Consider the following 21,675-nt stretch of genomic DNA (forward strand, 5'->3'; position numbering starts at 1 on the left):
GCAGGCTGCTAGGAATCTTTGGGTAATATTCGATGCTAACCTCAGTTTTGACAATCAAATCAAACATGTTGTTCAGTCATGCTTTTGCCAGCTCAAGCTAATCTCCAAAATTAGGTCATTTTTATCAATTGTCGATCTGCAAAAAGTTGTACATGCTTTTATCTATCCTCAGCTTGACTACTGTAATGCACTTTATTCTGGTATTAGCAAGGGCTCCCTCCACCGTCTGCAGTTGGTACAAAATGCCACTGTTTGGCTCATTACAGGGACAAAGAGGCATGACCATATCACTCCTTTGCTTGCATCCCTACACTGGCTCCCTGTTATATTTCAAATTGATTTTAAAATTTTATTGTTCACTTTTAAGGCTTTAAAGGGTCTTGCTCCTACATACATTTCTGATTTATTGGCCTGGTATATGCCCCCTTGACCATTAAGCTCTGCAGATGGAGCCTTGCTGGTTATTCCCAGGTCTCGTTTTTTTTGTTTTTACAAAGGGTGATCTGGCTTTTGCTGTTAAGAGCCCCCTACAGTGTGGAATGCTCTTCCTGTTGGACTAAGACAAACCAAGTCTCTAGCTTCTTTTAAATCTTGTCTTAAAACTTTTCTTTTTATGAAAGCTTTTCCAAATGTTTGATATTTGTTCTTATTTATTTACTGTTATATACTGTTTTTTATTTTTACTCTTACTTATTTGGTCTTTCTCTTATTTTTGCCTTGTCTGGTTTTATTTTTGTAAAGCACTTTGTGACATTGTTTTAGAGAAGTGCTATATAAATGAAGTTATTATTATTAAAATTATTATTGTGTGTGCGTGTGAGTGTGCGTGTGTGTATTAATAACTAGAGCCAGGGTGCAGGGGGATTACTAAATTCACTGCTGCAAAGTCCCCCACTGGACCCTGTAGAACCAACTAAACATAGAACCAGGATATGAGAGAGAGAGAGAGAGAGAGAGAGAGAGAGAGAGAGAGAGAGAGAGAGAGAGAGAGAGAGAGAGAGAGAGAGAGAGAGAGAGAGAGACCAAGGAGTCTGGAAGGAATTGAGTGACTTTTTAAGGTCCTTTCAGCAGGGTGAGTATATAATCTGTGTCCACCGATCTTTTCAGTTGAAGGATCTGCCCCCCTATTCACTTCAGCCCCCTGCTGTCTCAGTGACAGTAGAGACAGACAGCGTCCTGTGCTGTCCACTTGCTCATCTTTCCAGCAGTGACCACTGCTGCTAAAATGAGTCACACTGAGTCTGCACATTCCACAAGAGTCAACCATTATAACTCCTTTACTGGCTCTCCTTCACCTCTCTTCTCCTCTTCTTTCCTCTCCTCTCCTCTCCTTCTTTTCTCCTTTTTCCTTACATCTTACAAACTCTATGGTTCCACAACGGCCTGTCTGATGCTGGAGAAAATAAATATATGAACAAATGAGAAAAAACAAGGGTGAGAACAAATGGGGACAGGATTTTCCCTTTAATTTACTTTTCCTTCTTTTTTCTTACTAGTGCAGTGCCCACTTGGGTGTAATTCTCCTCCGACCACAATGTGGGTGGCAAGGTTCCAGACAAAAGCATGATCCAATAAAGACCTCAATGGTGGAACTGGCAGAAGGTGTCTTCAGGTTACAATGCTAGTGAAGGTGGATGAAGGCTGCAACAGAAGATGTTCCCAAAATTTCTTGGTTCTCTATGCCATTGGACTCTGGCCACCCTCTGCCAAGGTCCATGTGATGGCTGCAGGTGCATCAGCCTCTCCACATAAAAAGCTGTCATGTGCAGGCGTCCTCCTGCAAGGATCAGCCCATAAACATCCTGGGTCAACGTCCTGTGGCAATCAGGAAGAGGTGACGGGGGGAAAGGACAGTGAAGTCTGGCAGCCCCTAGCCACAACCTGGCACACAGGCCAGTCGCTAAGCCTTGGGACTGAGGCAGAGTGACTTCCCTGCTGCTGCACCCACAACTGAGCAGCCCTATTTAGGATTCACTCTCCTCACCCCCGTTGGGGAGGGGGCTAGAAAAGGTTCCCTAAACATAGTCTGCCTCATACCTCCTGTCTGGATCACCGCATCCAGAGGGATCCCAACCATGCGGTCAGAAACAGAAACTGGAACTTACCAACCCTCACGAAATCAATCCAACAATCGACCTGAATGGCATACTGCCATCATTGCCCGAGAGCTGAGAAGATTCCGGATTGATATTGCTGCACTCTCTGAAAGCCAATCGGCTGAACAAGGGCAGCTGAAAGAGGAGAAGGGTGGTTATACTTTTTCCTGGAAAAGAAAACCAGCTGATGAGCCCAGAATCCACAGTGTTGGCTTTGCCATCAAAACAGCCTCATTTGCCACCTTGCTGAGCTTCCTCTGGGCACCAATAAACGCCTGATGACAATATGACTGGTGCTTGTAAGCCACCAAAGTATCACTGTCATCAGTGCATATGCTCCAACACTTGACTCAAAAGATGAAGTAAAGGAGACCTTCTATGCTGACCTGGACAATGTTCTCACCAAAGTCTCCAAGGAGGATAAGCTGATCCTGGTTGGAGATTTCAATGCCAGAGTGGGACAAACTTGTGGAGAGGTATAATTGGCAAGGAAGGAGTTGGAAACACAAACTCCAATGGCATCCTGCTGTTAACAACATGCTCAGAACACAGCCTAATAATCACCAACACACTCTTCTGCCAGAAGAACAAATTCAAAGCAACTGGAGTCACCCTCGTTCTAACACATGGCACCTCATTGACTACATTATCATCCATCAAAGTGACCGACACAAGGTACTTAACACCAGAGTGATGATCAGTGCAGATGACTGCTGTACTGACCACTGCCTTATCTGCTCCACCCTGTCCATCCAACTTCACTGGAAAAGAAAGGTGCAAAAAAAGCAGAGCCGACCAAAGCTCAACCTCAAAAGACTTACTGATACCTCCTCCCATCAACAGTTCCAGGCCATGTGCAGTACATCAATACCCAAGCATATCCAGATGATATTGAAAGCCACTGGGATATGCTCAGGACTGCAATCACTGGCACCTGTAAAACTACTCTTGGACATAAGATGGAGAACCACAAAAATTCGTTTGATGAGAATAACCTGGAAATCCAGTGGTTAAAGTTATCATTATCAAGAGGCAAGCCGTTACCATCTGGCAGAATGACATCAACTGCCAAAATAAATGAGCTGCCCATGCAAGAGCAAAGTCGGCCATCCAAAGCTGGGTCAGGGAATTGAAAAAACAGTGGTGGATGAAGAAGGCCCTTGAGATCAAGCACCTTGCATACTCTGGGGATACCAGAGGGTTCTTGGATGCTACCAAAGTCATATACAGTCCCAGCCACCACCGTCTGATCCCCACTTCAATACAAAGATGGGCACACACTACTAACAGATAATGAGTCAATCAAAGAGAGGCAGAAAGAGCACTACCAGGACCGTTTAAACTGGGACTCTAGTCCTGAGATGGATGCCCTCCAACAACTCCCTAAACAACCCAAAGAAGAAGACATGGCAGCAACACCTAGACTAAGAGAAGTCCAGGATGCCATCAGGAAGATGAAAATCGACAAGGCTGCTGGTCCTGATGGAATACCGGCAGAAGTACTGAGGGCAGGTGGACCTACACTCCTCAGACCATGCCCTGCTACTTAATATATGGGAAAAAGAGGAAATCCCCATGTAACTTAGGGACACATTCATTGTCTCTATCTTTAAGAAGGGGACAAAGCTGACTATGGAAACTACTATAGCATTTCTTTCCTTTCCCCCACAAAGAAAGCCCTGGCTAGGGTCTTGGCCAACAGACTCCTTCCTATATCAGACGAAATTCTGCCAGAATCCCAGAGCAGTTTTCATCCTAACAGAGGTACATTGGACATGATTTTTACCACTCGCCAACTCCAAGAAAAAGCCCAGGAACAGGATCAACCATTGTACATGGCCTTCATAGACTTAACCAAAGTTTTGATTCTATAAACCATCAGGCTCTCTGTCTAGTTGTCAAAAATGGGATGCCCTGACAAATATATCAGAGTACTATGGCTACTACATAATAATATGTCAGCTAGAGTACTCAACAGTTATGGAGATGAGATAGAGTCCTTCAAGGTCCACACAGAAGTTAAACAAGCCTGTGTCATTGCCCCAATCCTGTTCTCTGTCTTTATTGCCTCCATCCTCCACCTCATGGGTCCCAATCTGCCTAAGGGAGTCATAAACATGTACAAGATTGATGGGAATCTTCTGAATAGTAACATATTCAGTGCTAAAGGTAAAACCACCACCACATCCATCATAGAGCTGCAGTACGCCGATGACAACGCCTTAGTGTACCTCATAGAAGAGAAATTACAGAGCATACTGGACACCTTTTAATTTTAATTATCTATCTATCTATCTATCTATCTATCTATCTATCTATCTATCTATCTATCTATCTATCTATCTATCTATCTATCTATCTATCTATCTTTGTAAAGGCATACAAGCAGCTTGGCTGGCCATTAACATAAAAAAGATCCATATCCTCTACCAACCCTCAACCAACAGAAATATGCCTGCTCTGCCCCCATCCATCTCTGTAGACAATACCAGACTTGAAAATGTGTACCAGTTCCCATATCTTGGCAGCTTTCTCTCTTCCAAAGCCAACATTGACATTGAAATACACCATTGTCTCAGTTGTGCCAGCTGAGCCTTCTCAAGGCTTGAGTAAAAGGGTTTTTGAAAACGATGACCTTCAGTCCAGAACAAAACTTCTGGTGTAAAAAGTGGTAGTGCTGCACCCTTTTGTATGGGTCAGAAACCTGGACCACATATAGCAGGCACCTGAAGGCACTCGAGGCATACCAACAGCGATGCATCAGGAAGATCCTTAAGATCAGCTGGGAGGATAAGCGCACCAACTTCAGCGTTCTCGCAGAGGCCAACATGACTACTATAACTCCCACCATCGCGCAACAACAGCTGAGATGGACTGATCATGTCCTCCACATGTCTGACTTTCGCCTCCCGAAACAAATCCTTCACTCTCAGCTCGTGACAGGATGCTGTGCCCCAGGAGGACAAAAAAAGCGATGTAAAGATAACATCAAGACCCACATCAAAAGGTTTGGCATCGACTTAACAAGCAGCAAAAAACAAGGAGGCATGGAGACTGGCTGTCCGTGAGGGTGCTGGGCGCTCCACTGTGCTGCTGAAAACAAGCGCAGACTCAGAAAGGAGCATACATCATTTATCATACATAATTTGGCTCTTATTGCTGAGCTGAGCCAAATGAATTGGCTCACTAAAAAGAGCCAGAATCCCATCACTATAACTTAGCTGTCTTCTGTTGGGTTTACTACACCTGATAGCAGCATTGGTGTAATTAGACATGACTGCTGTGACGTTGCACGAAATTCTCTTGTTCATTTTTCAGCCAAGCGATCAAACCTGCTCAAGGAAGCATTCGGTTAAAAAGCACAGTAGGGGTCGCCACAGTGGCTCATCCATTTCCATCTCTTCCTGTCCTCAGTGTGTTTGTATGTCTGCCCTTCGATTTTCTCGACAACCGCTCATCCAAACAACTTCACACTGCACTTCCTTGGGTCCTCAGCAAATCAACCGCCAGTTGAAGTCGATTGGATAAACAGTTGTCAAGAGAATTGAAGGACAGACAGACAGACAGACAGAGATTCCTTCCATGTTAGCTAGATTGTGGTTTTCTGTCTTCTGTGAGTGATGGTAATGTCTATGGATCCTCAAAGAGAAAATTCCCTTTTCCTTTTCTGTGCCACACTGGGAGCTTAGAGGTGTACGGTCAAGAGTAATGATGTTATGTGTTACGATTTAATATATTATGATACTACAAACACAGCAATACATTGCAATATTTTTTCAAAATTTTAGCGAAACATCATAAAGTAAACGCCTCAATATCAGAGTGACGCAGTTCTGTCAACACCTGCTGGTACTGTGGTTCTGACCTGTCACCTGGTGGTCAGAGGTGTAAACAACGTCTCTGCGTGTGTAATCCTAATAATCAATGCAGCATTTTTGAAAATCGATACAATAATGGCAAAGATAGTATCGTGATACTCAAGCGGATCAGTATTTTCTTACATCCCTTCTGGGAAACAGAGTACATCAAAAACCAAGTTACAGCCTTTGCAAAAGTGGATTACCCTGGCAGAAGTGAATTTTCCCTATGATCTTTTTTTTCCAATAAATCTTATTTATAGTTTAGATTTGTTCCCACACACAAAATGAATGCAAAGGGACCTCTCTAAGTGGGGCACTGGGGCTGCGTTGACCTAAGCCATTGATCCGAGATGTACTGATCAGGACTGTGGTGACCAGGACACTGTGTTTATAGAGAGGATAGTGTTTGTAATGGGACTCCAGCAGCCTCATAGCTGACCTGCTCTTCTCTAAAGGTTAGCAGACAGACTGGGCTGGAATCCAGTTCTCAGCACTCAGGTTCAGCCTTTACTGCAAAACACATCTGGGATTACAGGCTGGCTCTCCTCAACTTCACAACCCAAACCACTAAAACCAGGACCCATAAACAGGCCTGTGCCTGTTTATGGGTCCTGGTTTATATAAAGTGTCTTTTCACAAAGTGGTTTGATAGAGAAATCATTGTTGTTATGATAGCGGACAGTGATGTAGCTTAGAGCTCAGTACAGGCAGCAGTAAAGTGGCCATGACTGAGCGAAGATTAACAGAGAATAACAGAAACAGATAAAAGAGATGACCTGTAAACTCACCTACAAAACACTGCCGCTTGTTGTCCCACAGTGGGGCTGCCCTCACTCCATTAGCCACCAGAGCAAAGAAAGCCTTCTTCACCTGGACAGTAAGACACAAAAAACAGCACAAAGCTTTTAATGGACGTGTAAGGCTGAGATTTGGTCATCCATCAATTAGTCCACTAAAGGGATGATGTTGATTTGAATCCTCCGGGGTAGATCCGTAACTATTCTTTCCTGTTTGCTAATCGCTTTGAGGCAATCCTTTTACACCCCTACGTATTTTGTCATTCAGCTGAAATATGGATGGATCTCAAATCCGATATTTGAGCATCAAATTTACATGCCATTTTAAAGGCCTGGCGAGTTGTGTAGTTACTCACATGCTATTACATTGGACATGTTCCAGTGTTCTGATTGTGCTTAACTGTGTGTGTGTGTGTGTGTGTGTGCTTGCGCACAAGTATGTACACACGTGTGTGAGTATGTGTGTGTGTGTGTGTGTGTGTGTTTCTGTATGTGTGTGTATGATTGTGTGTATTCCGCACCTGTAGCGTTGTGTCAAAGATAACCAGTTTGGAGCTGGTTGGGATGGCGTCATAGCAACAGTGGCTCTTCATGAAGTTCATGTAGACAAAGATATCTGGGTCCTGTCCTACAGGGGGCACCATACCTGAGTGGCCTGAGTGGAAGAAGGGAAACACAGAGACACACACACCCTGCTACAGGTCTGTCAGTCTGCTTTGACAAAAGAAAAGCACACAAAACCATCTATATAGAGAAGTGTACGTGCACACAGATACACACAGAATGATGCATCTATGAGCAAGTCAGACCACATGCATGCACACGTATGCATGCAGAAATGTTTCCAGGCACGCAACTACAATAAGATGCATGCACACACAAACACACACTCACACACACGGAACTAGGCACACTTCAACAAGTTCGAAGAGCTATCTTATTAGACAGGTTCAATAGAAACAGGATCCTTAGATTAATTTTCCTCCATGGAAATGGATTAATTAATTAATTAAAGGGGAATTTGTTCTGAAGCTGCTTTTTGTTTTTGTTTTTTACATTTAGGAAGCCAAATGATTTCACTTCAGGTTTTACGATGTTTGCTAAAATAACAGGTGGGTGAAAGCAGGAGAGATGCAGCGATGCATGCACACACAGGCAGGGAAATACACTCTTCCCATCTAGCTGCTAAGATGTCTTGTAAATTGCTTTGGATTAAAGTGTTTGTCAAATGAGTAAATGTAGCCACACACACACACACACACACACACACACACACACACACACATAAACTGAAAGCTACCAAGTCCATTAGTTACCTCTGCTCTTGAATGTGAGACCTTCATCATCCTCTTCAAAGAGTGGGACCTGGGAGAAGAAAGGAGGAACACGAGCACATTGACACTCTACATTATAATCAGAATCAGAATACTTTATTCATCCCGAGGTGGAATTGGGTAATGTCTATTCACTGCATGAGGTCAAGGTTCAGCCACTCACAGCAAACACCAAAAGTGTAATTCTAGTATGTTTACAACAGATAGGGAGGGGTGAGCAAGAGGAATGTTAGAGTGCAAAAAACAGGGTAAGTTTAGTCAAGATAGTCTAAACAACAGCCCAGAATCATAGTTTGGACTGCAGCACATTAAAACTTCTGCTGGATGTGTCCTATGTAGCCACACTGGCCAGACAGCTTGGTGATCATCTTGCAAGGTTAGACTACGAGATATAGATTCAGAAGTCCAGGTGTAAAATGTGTTTGAGCTCGATATGTTGTTTTTGGTTTTTTGTTGTTGTCAGTCTTTGAGTTGGATCCTGTACACAGAGGAGCAAGAGGAGGTGCTGGTGGGTCAAACACTAGGGGTTGAAGGTCAGAGCCAAGGTCACTGACCATGAGCAGTACAGTTGGCTAAATAAAAAACTAGGAATTGTCAACAAACCTGTTAAAAAACAGATCACCAAATAGCACAATGAGCAACAGTATGTGCTGTAGTGCTATTTGTCAGACAGTTGGATGCCCTGTTGTCCCTGTATGATGATTGTCAGATGTACTGTAGTCATTTATTTCATTTTAGAATATGTAATGCTCTATGCAGTGTTGCAGTACTCGAGTCCAGGACTCGGACTCGAGTCCGACTCAAGTCCTGATTTTCAGGACTTGTGACTCGACTTGGACTTGAGCACTGATGACCCAGACTTGGACTCGCGCATTGACTGCATTCGGGCTCGGAAGTTGGAGATGAGGACTCGGACTTGTTAATTGGTAAAGACTGTTTTTTGTCTTTGTTAAGTTTTTTGTTTGGCTATTGTGTCACAAAGCAAAGAAACTCCCTTTGAAGTGGTGACAGCTGTGTCATTTTTGTTTAATGTAGACCTTTTTTATTTGTATGTCAGCTTTTTTACGGTGCCAGAGTGGAGCACTGGAGCCCATCTTGGAACTCGACTCAGACTCAACCTTGATGACTCGGACTCAGACTCAGGTAATGGGGGCTGGACTCGGACTCAACTTGGACTCTTCTTTGGGGACTCGGACATGAACACTGGGGACTCGAGACTCGACTCGGACTCGAGGTTTAGTGACTCGACTACAACACTGGCTCTACGTATCTACTCCAACACCCAGATAACTGTCACCACACACTTTTGCCCTCAACGCAAATAAGTGAGTGTATTAAAACACTACCAAAGATTTTAACAAACACCTTGTTGAAGCTCGTTTCTGCAATAACAATTTTAAGAGTCTTGTAATAGCAGATGGATGGATGGATAGATAGATAGATAGATAGATAGATAGATAGATAGATAGATAGATAGATAGATAGATAGATAGATAGATAGATAGATAGATAGATAGATAGATAGATAGATAGATAGATAGATAGATGTACTTTATTGATCCCAAATAGGGAAATTCTTGTGTTACAGCAGCAGGTTATTCAAGCATTGCACAGGAACAGTAAACACACAGTAAATATTCGTATCAACACTAGACGAAAGAGGTATATATCAGGATAACATACTATATACACTAGACAACTGTGAAAAGTAGTTAAAGTTTTAAAAATGCAATGAGATAGAGTAGGAGTATAAAGATGTGCATATTCACCATGAGCAAATTTAGTGAAGGAGCAAAACAGAGTGGAGTTTAGTTGAGACAGAAACTATAAAGCTGAGCGTTCTGAGACACAGGTGTTAGACAGAGGTGACGTGTTGTAGAGACAGAAGAAGGATTTAAATGTGTTCAGTTGGATTTGGAGACTAGTTCCTCCCTGGTGTGTGAAACTTCCCTCATGGTTTTGCATTTCAGCAGTTAGCCGGCTTAGATAGTCTGAGTCAATTTACACCTTTACCAGTCTACATTGTTGGCAGGGTGTCCAAGTTTAAAACCAGGCACATCTTGTTTTCACACGGCAGAACGTGTTCCTCCAGAGCTAGATGGGGAATTTGATAAGGTTGCTGGGGCTTTGGTGTACAGTTATAGTGGCCAGTAAGGTCACAAAGGGTTTTAGGTCAGAACATTCCCTGCGACCGAGACCTTTTAATACCCTGAAATTTTACATCTTTATGACAGATTGATGCTTGCTTGATGCTAGTGTTAGTGGAAATGATAAAGTAGAAGTGAAACAAAAAAAAACATTTCTCCTTCGTCTACAAACATTTCTCCTTATTGAGGATCTTTGTCAGGTAAGAACAGTGTTATCGGTGTCTTCCCTTTTTATATATATATTTTTTTTCTTTGTATTGTGTGCTTTTGTTGAGGTGCAGGAGTTGGGTGGGTGGGTGGGGAAAAGAAAATATGAAAAACGGTGACCTGTAATCGCAGTATTGATTATTATTTGCTGGTTTTTCACCAATAATAAAAAAAGAAGGTAAGAACAGTCCAAAAACTCTCCTATTAGTCATGTAAGTCTATTGCTATTACATACACCCCCACATGAGCCATACAAGATACAGTGCACATGTTAAGGACAGCGAACCTTAGAGGGTAATAAACCCTAAACCACAGCTTTTAGGACTGTCTCCATGCCTTTTATCTGATGAAACCTATCAACGCTGGACATATTTTCAACACCAGCCAAGATAAATTTACCCCAAAAAAAGAAAGGAAGTTGTGCCATGTTTACAGTTGACATTTGCTCCCACGCTGCACTGCCATCCCCACCGCCTAATGCTGATGCATATCAGAGACGTTGAGGCAGTCTGATGTCAGTGAGCACAAACTAAATAAAGATTACTGTCAGAGATGCATAGCCACATCCTTGGTTTTAAACACACACCCCATTTCTCCCACCTCGCTCCCCGACCCAAACATTTTTGAAAAGTATGTATTGGGCAGAGAAAAATTGAAACTGTGTATTATTGTCTTTAATGATCCCTGTGAGCAAAATAAACTGCACAGCAACACATCTTACACAACTCTGTAGAACTACATGACTGTAGAATCAGGTATATAGGTTCAAGCCACATAATGCTTTTATACACACACACACACACACACACACACACACACACACACACACACACACACACACACACACATATATATAGTGTTTTTTTTTAGAAACCGTCAATGGTGTTGATAAAAGTGCTCGACAAATGAGGAGTGGAATATCAATATAGATGTAGGAACATTTTTTTTTATACATAGCAGTACAAGCTTGTTTCGTGCGTCGCGCACTCATCAGCTGCTAATGTGATTCAACAAAGAAACAGTTAGGGAAAGTTAGGAAAATCTGGGAAGTAAAGCATTACCAAGAAATTTCTTCATGAATGTGTTCATAGAGGTGTGTAATAACATGTATTAAAATTTTGAAATTCAACTCCAGGGGGAAACCCTGAAAAAACCTGATCAAAATTGGGGTATTGACACCAGTATTAAAAAAAATCAACTTCCAGTTTAGGAAAAAAGGCTACCAAAACATTTTTGTACATCATTTTCTGAACAAAAAAGTCTCTTGGGGTAAGTCTCTAACTCACTCGTGTGATTTTTTATGATTTTTAAAAGATTTTTTATTTTTTATTCTTTTTATTTTTTTATCCCGTTCTTAAGGCCCTTTCCATCCACCCCCTCCCAGTGAGAGACCCTTGTTCTTTAATTCATCTATTCTTTTATTTTCATTTTTTGTTTTGAAAATATTGTAGTAAAATAGAGAGGAAGTGGTGGGGGGGGGGAGTCCGGGTGAGGGTGATTTTTTGAAAAAGATTTAGATAAATCATTTTTTATCATAACAAATCAGAGCAATGCTGTAGAGACTTACTGTTTTTTTTTCATGATTCTGAGTTGATTGCTGGCATTTAATTTTCTCTAGATCTACTCCTTAGTGGAATAACTGCCATGCCAACTTTTGCATATATATTTTTTTGCATTTATTACAATAGTTGCAATAGTCAGAGAAAATCCATGTCAAATGCTTCACAAGTCAATGTCTGAGTCTTCTTCAAGACCATCATGAATACCATTCTTGCATGTAATGCCTTTACAAACTCCACACGCTGAGATGCACTTGACACCATTCTTCTTGCAGCTGCATCGCCTGCTGCTGCAATCTCCATTACAATTACAGCTTGCGAACTGGAGGAGCTCCTCAGGAGCCATTGGGTCTAGTGTTGGAACTGGCTCATAACCATGAACACCGAATGTCCATCCATAGTCACTGGGGTCCAGAGACATGCTCTGTAGAAGAATCCAGTCCCGGGTCTGTAGGTAGGCACGGAGAGAATGCTGTGCAGCCGCACCCTCTGTTGGAGGTGAAGTCTCTGGTTTGATCAGCCCAGCCGCTGCCCTCCATGAGAACATGGTGTACCGAATTTCACCCAGAGTAGTACCTGGTCCATTGTAAATATACTGGAAGATCGCAGTTCCAGCCTGAACCACTGCACCCTTAGTAGCATGAATGTCCATGAAGATGTCCATATGTTTATCAATGTCCCCTGCACAAACCCTGAAAAAGTGCATTTCAAGATTTTTTAAAGATATTTCAAAAAGGGACAATGGGACGGGAGTTAGCTCATACTCCAAGCTTGTCTCAACTGTCATATCCCGTTGAGCAAAAATTATCAGTCGGTTGAACAACTTGAGTGAGTCAAGATGAATCTTCTTCTCGTTGACCTTGGGAATCTTTCTGAGTGATGACAGGGCTTGTACATTTGACTTCACCTCCATGGTTGATGTTGCTGACTGTCCATCCAGCTTTATCTGCATCTCTCTACCTACTTCAGCTGCTCTCTCCGCATTGACTGAGTCATCCCCCGTGCTTGTGAATCCTGTAGAGAAAGATACAAGCATATTCTTGTCTCGATCGTGGTCGAATGGGTTGTTCTCTTCAAACCACTGAATGAAACGGGGTGTTTCCACTGACAGAGACAATGTTTAAATGTATATTGTCCCCAACGAACTGAGTGACTGCATTGTTTGCTTCCGCAACCTCCACGGAGACCACCTGATTGTCACTTTCACTGGCGGTCGGAACCGTTGGATCCTCAAGTGCGGCATCAATCGCAGCCTCGTCATTGATCTGGTCATCAGTTTCTTCTACAATGGTATCAAGTGTGCCAGATGTATCTGGGATGCCATCTCCATTCCTGTCATTGAGGAAGCAGTATTTGTAGTTTTGTGTCTCTGAGTAAGACTCAGTGTATCCTAGCCGGTGTAACTTGTCGATCATCCATTTTGACCCAAATCTATGATCAAGTTGTATGGCAAGCCCCATTTGGTATGGCAATACTCCTGATCGAGGCCAACGAGCCTTGATAAAGTTCTGCCCCCACAGCTACTCTTTCATTGGTCTTCACTATTGGTCTCAAGAACATCTGGAGGCTCTCAGGAACAAGTGCCAGCTGACTCTGGATATCAGCCATACTGTATGCAGTGGGGTATGACTTTGGATCTAGATTAATCATGGCGATGTCGTTGCATATGAACTTTAGTGCTGTCTTTATGATTTATGTCTTCTCATCTCCTTGCTGAAGATTAGCATGATGCTCTCGCAGAATGTTGCTTGTGTTATGTTTGAGGCAGAGTACATCTGACCTTTTCGATTGTGATGTGAAGTACAGTGTGTCATGATATTTCTCTTGAAGTTTCATCCTTAGCCATTTCTTTGAATAAGAGAGGCTCTTATCGGGTGACTGATCAAACTGCTGCATCTTTTCGTGGACTTGGTCAAGTGTCATCACCCCATGCTCGAGTTCTGTGTCTAGGCATTTGCATAATTCAATAAAAACAACCTCTCGCTCGTCATCTATTTTATTTTGTCCTCTCTTCCTTGGTCCTTCATCTGCAGTCTTGGAGTAAGGCCTACCCTTTTCAAAAAGAAGTTTGCAGCGCAAATGATACGAGGTTTCTTCTGCTACTAAGTCATTGCTATCTTCAGCAAGCTTGCCTTTAGTCTATCTGCAGTCACATTATCAGGCACTCAATATTTCTTTCTAGCGTCTGCTGGTTTATGTTCGTAGAGATGAGTGGGTTGGTTGCAAAGAATGCATACATTCTTGTACAGAAGCTGAACGGACCGGGGACTTGAAGAGGTGCATGCAGTTGATGCACTGAACTCAGAGCAAGTGCGCCTTCGCTTCAGCTTTGCTGTCTCTTCCTCTGCCTTTGATGCTTGAGCTGACGTCTTGGTGACCTTGACAAACTTGTTGTACAAATAATCTTTACACTATGTGGTATCTAAGTCTTCCTTCATTTTCATCCTTCTTCATACGTTCCAAAATTGTAGCATTTTCCATGGCTTCTGCATGTTTCAATAAAGTAGCGTAGCCTTCAGAAGTTCCTTGAAAAAGCCTCTCACCTGGCGTTTCCAGGGCTTCACAGAAGAAGCACTTGAGCAGAGGTGGGTTCACATCATCTTCCATATTAGCCTACTGAAGACCCATAGCCTACACAATTATATATAGTTTCTGAAATATTGTACTGAGGTGTAAAAGAATAGATTTGCTTAACCGTAACAATAAATAAAAAAAAAAATCTGAGGCAGTACAGGCTACACCACTTTAACCTAGCTAGGTAGTTAATGGAGCAGACAGCTAGCATTTAACTAAATAAATAAATCAGATGTAGGTTTTGGAGTATAGTACACACATGAGAGTCAGACAACTTATGACAACTATGAGCCAGCTAACAAGTATTGTTAAGCTAGTAATGACAACTTTTAGTGGAAGTTAACATTTACGTAAGCCGATCATATTACTTACTGTTAGCTAGCTAACAAGAACAAGCAAAGTTATATCTTTTATGTAACAAATGAGAATCATCAGTGTTGTGCAGAGAAACACTTCAGCTTGTTAGAAAAATTGTTGAGAATACGTACGTATCAGGTGTTGAAAGCAGTATATTCAGTCAGCCCGTGATCAATAGAGAAAAAGGATGTAAATGGCTTCAACATGTCGGGTGCCCTCTACGGCATGGGGGGGGATGATGAGTGGGAAAGTGGATGTGAATATTTTTCTACCAGGGTCTTGGTGAAAAATAAATGCTTGCAATCAACTTAGAATCATGACAAATTCCTAGTTTGACTCCTCAAACGTAAGTTAAGTCCAATTTAAGCTTTTTTCAATTTTCGAAAATCTGTTATCGGTACCCTGACTTTGAGCAATTTTTTCGGAGGTTACCCCCGGGAGTTGAATTTCAACATTTTAATACATGTTACTATACACCTTAAGGAACACATTGGTGAAGAAATTTATTGGTAACACTTTACTTCCCAGATTGGTCAAATTCCTGCTAACTTTCCCTCACTAAAAACACACAATATACGTTTCCCCGCGTCACGCCCCTTATTTCGGTGGACAGCAGCCAATCAGAGGAGAAAACATTTGAACTATTACAACCAATGGGGTAGGTAGTTACGATGCACAGCAACCAATGGTGGGGTAGAAAACATTACAACCAATGGGGTAAGGGGCTGGGGCTTGTTTCGAAAAAGCATTTAAATGACCAGGGCACTGCTGAAATAGCATACATTTAGAATATAACAAGGTAATTTATGTAAATCATATAGTGGGGTGGTGTTGGGGCACAGTTGGAAGGGCAGGCAGTTAAAATATAAAAAAATACAACATCTAATAAATGCCAAATGTGTATCATCTAATGGGGGAGAGAGAGAATAATAAAGACATTTTACTTGTAATTACAAAGGAGATATTTTTTTCGGTGTCTACAGCTGGTGGCCAATTCATTTCTACTATTCGAGGTGGATATATCAGGTCTGCAAATAATAAAATACTTTTCTGCCAAGCACAGGTCACATCTTTTACCGCTAATTGAATATGCATTGCTCTTTATAAGGATTTTCCATGAAATAGAGTAACCGATATTCTTGTCTACCAATGACCAAATGTGGTGGCTTAGGGCCGTTGCATTTTTTGCATGGTCATTTCTGAAGCTACTCATATGGGTGTTAAACCTCATTTTAAAAGGGCCCTCTGTTAACCCCACGTAAGTGTCCATATTGTAGTTGTCTTCTCTTGTCACCGATGCCTGGTAGATGACTCCCTCTGTCTGGCATTTTCCTTCAAGAGGCCATGATGCCTTAACACGGCATTTGCAGTTGGAGGTGTTTGGTTGCGGTGAGGGGGTCTGTGCCTTGGCCATGATGCTTGTGTTGTGGGATGAAATAACCTGCTGGACATTTGGCATGCAGCTGTAGCTCATTTTGACTGTGTTTTTGTTGAATATTTTCCTCAATAGATGGTCTGGGGTAAAGCACTCATCCAAAAGCTTGAAAAATAGTTTTCCAATATTAGAGGCCACGGTGTCGCTGTAGGGAGGATTATATCAGGTGATGTTCTGCTTTCTGCTGTGCTTTTTTTGTTGCTGGCTGTCGCTAATTGGTGGTGGATTGTACTTCAGCCTGAAATGATATCCTCATTTTTGTAAGGCTTCCTGGTATGGGGGGGGGGCTGCTTCATTAAAGATGGCTTCGCTGGATGATAAACATGAGAGTCTTATTTATGCTCACTGGGATATTGTTCAAGATAGAGGGCGGATGATTGCTTTCTCTGTGGATGTATTGCAGTATATTATTGAGCTTCATGCATGGCCTGTATGTACCATTTCTAAGGCCTGTATGTACCAGTTCTAACCTTAGAAATAATACTTTGGCTGCTCTGGTGGCTGAGTGGAATAAACCGCCGTTCTTGCCACCGGCTGGGAGGTTCGTATCCCAGACTCGCCGTAACTGGTCACGGCCAGAGTATCCACGGGGTAAGGCATTCATTAGGCCACCCTTACCCAAGGGATAGTGGGTGTAGATCAGTGTAGTTTTCGGGGACTCGTCGTTCTCCAGCGACCCCTCTGGCCCACCCAGCCGCCTGCAGCCAAGCAACTGAAAGCATTCTCCCTATGCCGCCTTCGCGGCCTGAAGGTAATGCAATCAATGTGAGGCTTCAGCGTGTGAAATAGAGAGAGCAGCCGACACGAGTTTTAAGGAAGCTGGTGTAACGACTATCTCCTTCCTGTGGAAACGTGAGTCAGGGGAGTTATTCGACAAGAGTTCCGGCCATATGCCATTGGGTTAATCGGGTGGGATAAGGGGAAAAACTAGAAATAAATGTATTGGAAAAAAAAAAAGAAAAGAAAAAAAAGAAATAATACTTTGTTGAATCACATTAGCAGCTGATGAGCGAGCGACACACAAAACAAGCTTGTACTGCTATGTATTAAAAGTTTTTTTTCCTACATCTATATTGATATTCCACTCCTCATTAGTTGAGCACTTCTATCAACACCATTGACGGTTTCCGAAAAAAAAAAAACCCGCTATATATATATATATATATGCATTAGAACTTTTTTCCTGTATCGGTGTTGATATTCCACTCCTCATTAGTTGAGCACTTATAAAAACACCATTGACAGTTTCCGGAAAAAAATGCTATATCAACTAATGAGGAGCGGAGTATCAATATAGATGTAGGACTCTTTTTTTTTTTTTATACATAGCAGTTCACTGGGTCCATGGTGGTCTCAAAAGTGCTCAACAGGGTAAGGAGCGGAAATAGCGTTTTTTTTCCTCCAGAAATCGTCAATGGTGTTGATAAGAGTGCTCAACTAATCAGGAGCGGAATATCAATGTAGATGTAGGAAAAATTTTTAATACATAGCAGTACATACTTTTTTTTAAAATACATACTGTCTGCTATGTATTAAAAAATTTTGTAACCTACATCTATATTGATATATATATAAATCATCAGCTGTCAATTTGACAGATGATGATTGCTTATGGCATGAACAGGCTTGTACTATCTCATAAAGAATTTAGTTGACTCACTTGATTATTTTGCTCCTTATTTGTTGAGCACTTTCCCTACCATTGTTTCTTTTAACAAAGTATATATATATATATATATATATATATATATATATATATATATATATATATACACTACCGTTCAAAAGTTTGGGATCACCCAAACAATTTTGTGTTTTCCATGAAAAGTCACACTTATTCCCCACCATATGTTGTGAAATGAATAGAAAATAGAGTCAAGACATTGACAAGGTTAGAAATAATGATTTGTATTTGAAATAAGATTTTTTTTACATCAAACTTTGCTTTCGTCAAAGAATCCTCCATTTGCAGCAATTACAGCATTGCAGACCTTTGGCATTCTAGCTGTTAATTTGTTGAGGTAATCTGGAGAAATTGCACCCCACGCTTCCAGAAGCAGCTCCCACAAGTTGGATTGGTTGGATGGGCACTTCTTGCGTACCATACGGTCAAGCTGCTCCCACAACAGCTCAATGGGGTTCAGATCTGGTGACTGCGCTGGCCACTCCATTACCGATAGAATACCAGCTGCCTGCTTCTGCTCTAAATAGTTCTTGCACAATTTGGAGGTGTGTTTAGGGTCATTGTCCTGTTGTAGGATGAAATTGGCTCCAATCAAGCGCTGTCCACTGGGTATGGCATGGCGTTGCAAAATGGAGTGATAGCCTTCCTTATTCAGAATCCCTTTTACCCTGTACAAATCTCCCACCTTACCAGCACCAAAGCAACCCCAGACCATCACATTACCTCCACCATGCTTAACAGATGGCGTCAGGCATTCTTCCAGCATCTTTTCATTTGTTCTGCGTCTCACAAACGTTCTTCTTTGTGATCCAAACACCTCAAACTTGGATTCATCCGTCCACAACACTTTTTTCCAGTCTTCCTCTGTCCAATGTCTGTGTTCTTTTGCCCATCTTAATCTTTTTCTTTTATTGGTCAGTCTCAGATATGGCTTTTTCTTTGCCACTCTGCCCTGAAGCCCAGAATCCCGCAGCCGCCTCTTCACTGTAGATGTTGACACTGGTGTTTTGCGGGTACTATTTAATGAAGATGCCAGTTGGGGACCTGTGAGGCGTCTGTTTCTCAAACTAGAGACTCTAATGTACTTATCTTCTTGCTCAGTTGTGCAACGCGGCCTCCCACTTCTTTTTCTACTCTGGTTAGAGCCTGTTTGTGCTGTCCTCTGAAGGGAGTAGTACACACCGGTGTAGGAAATCTTCAATTTCTTAGCAATTTCTCGCATGGAATAGCCTTCATTTCTAAGAACAAGAATAGACTGTCGAGTTTCAGATGAAAGTTCTCTTTTTCTGGCCATTTTGAGCGTTTAATTGACCCCACAAATGTGATGCTCCAGAAACTCAATCTGCTCAAAGGACGGTCAGTTTTGTAGCTTCTGTAACGAGCTAAACTGTTTTCGGATGTGTGAACATGATTGCACAAGGGTTTTCTAATCATCAATTAGCCTTCTGAGCCAATGAGCAAACACATTGTACCATTAGAACACTGGAGTGATAGTTGCTTGAAATGGGCCTCTATACACCTATGTAGATATTGCACCAAAAACCAGACATTTGCAGCTAGAATAGTCATTTACCACATTAGCAATGTATAGAGTGTATTTCTTTAAAGTTAAGACTAGTTTAAAGTTATCTTCATTGAAAAGTACAGTGCTTTTCCTTCAAAAATATGGACATTTCAATGTGATCCCAAACTTTTGAACGGTAGTGTATATATATATATATATATATATATATATAATGACTGCTGGGATAGACTCCAGCACCCTGCAACCCTGAATAGGATAAGCGATTTGGATAATGGATGGCTATATATATATATATATATATATATATATATATATATATATATATATATATATATATATATATGACCTATGCAACCTCTATATAGCCTCTATATATCTCACAGATGCTACAGACATAAGTGTAATCTATATAAAACTATTATGAAGATGTAATCTATAGAACAGACCATATCATAACTGGTATAATTCATATAAGCTCATTATGGAGACCAATATAAAGTCAAGTCAATTTTAATTGTTAGCACTTAGAGCACACACATTGACTCCGTAGCAAATGCTAACGGATTAAAGCCTATAAATCCTTATAGGTTGAGGTTGAGAGAGTGTGACTGTCAATGTAAACATTTGAATGTAGGTTGTTTTTTTTTGTTGTCTTTTTCAGCTACTCTCCACCCTGTTGCAGACAGTTGAATGCTGAACCTGGTATTAGTTTCCTCAGGTGGTAACCTGAGGGTTTTCCTGTAGGCTGCTGTGGTCTGATGTTAACATACAGTAGACTATAGGGAAGCACCAATCACACATCTCACAATGCCCCATCTTAACTCACAGGAGACACACATACACACACACACACACACACACACATACACTTTGCTTAGGCGTCATTCATGTACAGATGAACAGAGGTAGGTCTGTCAGGCTGGCACAGTGATCTACTGCATGTTGACATTCTTAAAGCCTTCATTGATTCAGGGCAAATCTGAATATACATTTATTAACAAATGTATGTTTATTTGGTATTTGTTTTGTTTTGCATGACAGGGTTCCTTGATTGTAAAAAAGCATCATTAACCAAAATCTATGGAAGTGCACTTGACAACCAGGGCAACAAAACCTTCCACCAATGTAAAAAAAAAAAAAAAAATCAGTCAACATACATGACTTCAACTGAACTGGACCTTTAGTTCCTTTCTGGACACTTAAGGCTTTACAGTCCTAGGGGTCAGTTTAGTCTTATACCTTATCAATCACAGAAACAAACACCACATGGGAAGACATGTTACTTGGTCACCTACTTTCTCACTGTAGCAATGCAAACAAAGACTGTCTTACCTCAGGATAAGGCTCCATGTCTGGGCAGGAGGTGAAGGGGGCCAGCCTCTTTGAGACCAAATCGGCGGACGGGGGGACTGCCATCAAAGCCAGGACTACGACCGACTACTGCTGCAATCCAACAACACCATCCACACAGTTTATATATCACATCAGAAGAAGGTAGGAGAGAAAGGGTGCAGGCTGGGGGTGTAGAAGGGTCCAAATGAGAGAGAGAGAGCGAGAGAGAGAGAAAAGGTAGTGCAGGGAACAAAGGAGGTGAAAGAGGGGTTTGGGCAATAGGAGGAGGTTCAACTGGGTCTCAGTGTCTAGGAAGGCCAGCTCGCTAAATCTGGAAAGAGGGTTGAAGACTATGGCATTAATGGGGGGAGAGAGAGAAAGAGAGACAGACAGAAACTGTGGGAGGAGAAAGGAGGGCAGAGTGGTGAAATAAGAGTGAGAGGGAGAGGGAGATCTATTACAGGTGTGGTCTCCGGGTTTCTGGTCAGCCCCCAACTAAAGAGGTGGGTGGTGGTGGCATACAGTGAAGATATATATATATATATATATGTGTGTGTGTGTGTGTGTGTGTGTTCAGCAAGTGCAAATACAAGCTAGGAACTAAACCAGTAACACAACTGCACAAAGGAAACACGGAGAGCAGGACAAGAAAAAAATGGGGAGGAAGGAGAAAGCGGCGTCCAGTCGGGGTCTGCAGCACCCTGGCAGTGCTCCTCTCCTAGCCTGCTCTGGGAGGTGTTAAGGTTTCACCGAACCATTATGTGTTTG

At 41.9% G+C, this 21,675-nt stretch overlaps 1 protein-coding gene across 1 annotated transcript in view; it reads right to left on the bottom strand.

The window, feature by feature from the left end:
• LOC130120530 (5'-AMP-activated protein kinase subunit gamma-1-like) overlaps positions 1-21,243 on the bottom strand; it is a 39,536-nt gene extending 18,293 nt beyond the window's left edge. Inside the window, exons 1-4 of the mRNA XM_056289103.1 lie at positions 20,908-21,243; positions 8,070-8,118; positions 7,275-7,408; positions 6,745-6,826 (exon numbers count right to left, since the gene is read on the bottom strand). Of these exons, the coding sequence (XP_056145078.1) occupies positions 6,745-6,826; positions 7,275-7,408; positions 8,070-8,118; positions 20,908-20,991 (349 nt within the window). The 5' untranslated portion in view covers positions 20,992-21,243. The remainder of the gene's footprint in view (positions 1-6,744; positions 6,827-7,274; positions 7,409-8,069; positions 8,119-20,907) is intronic.
• Between the last annotated feature and the right edge of the window lie 432 nt (positions 21,244-21,675).

This window comes from Lampris incognitus, chromosome 11 (genome assembly GCF_029633865.1).
Source record: "Lampris incognitus isolate fLamInc1 chromosome 11, fLamInc1.hap2, whole genome shotgun sequence".
Classification (NCBI taxonomy): Eukaryota; Metazoa; Chordata; class Actinopteri; order Lampriformes; family Lampridae; genus Lampris; species Lampris incognitus.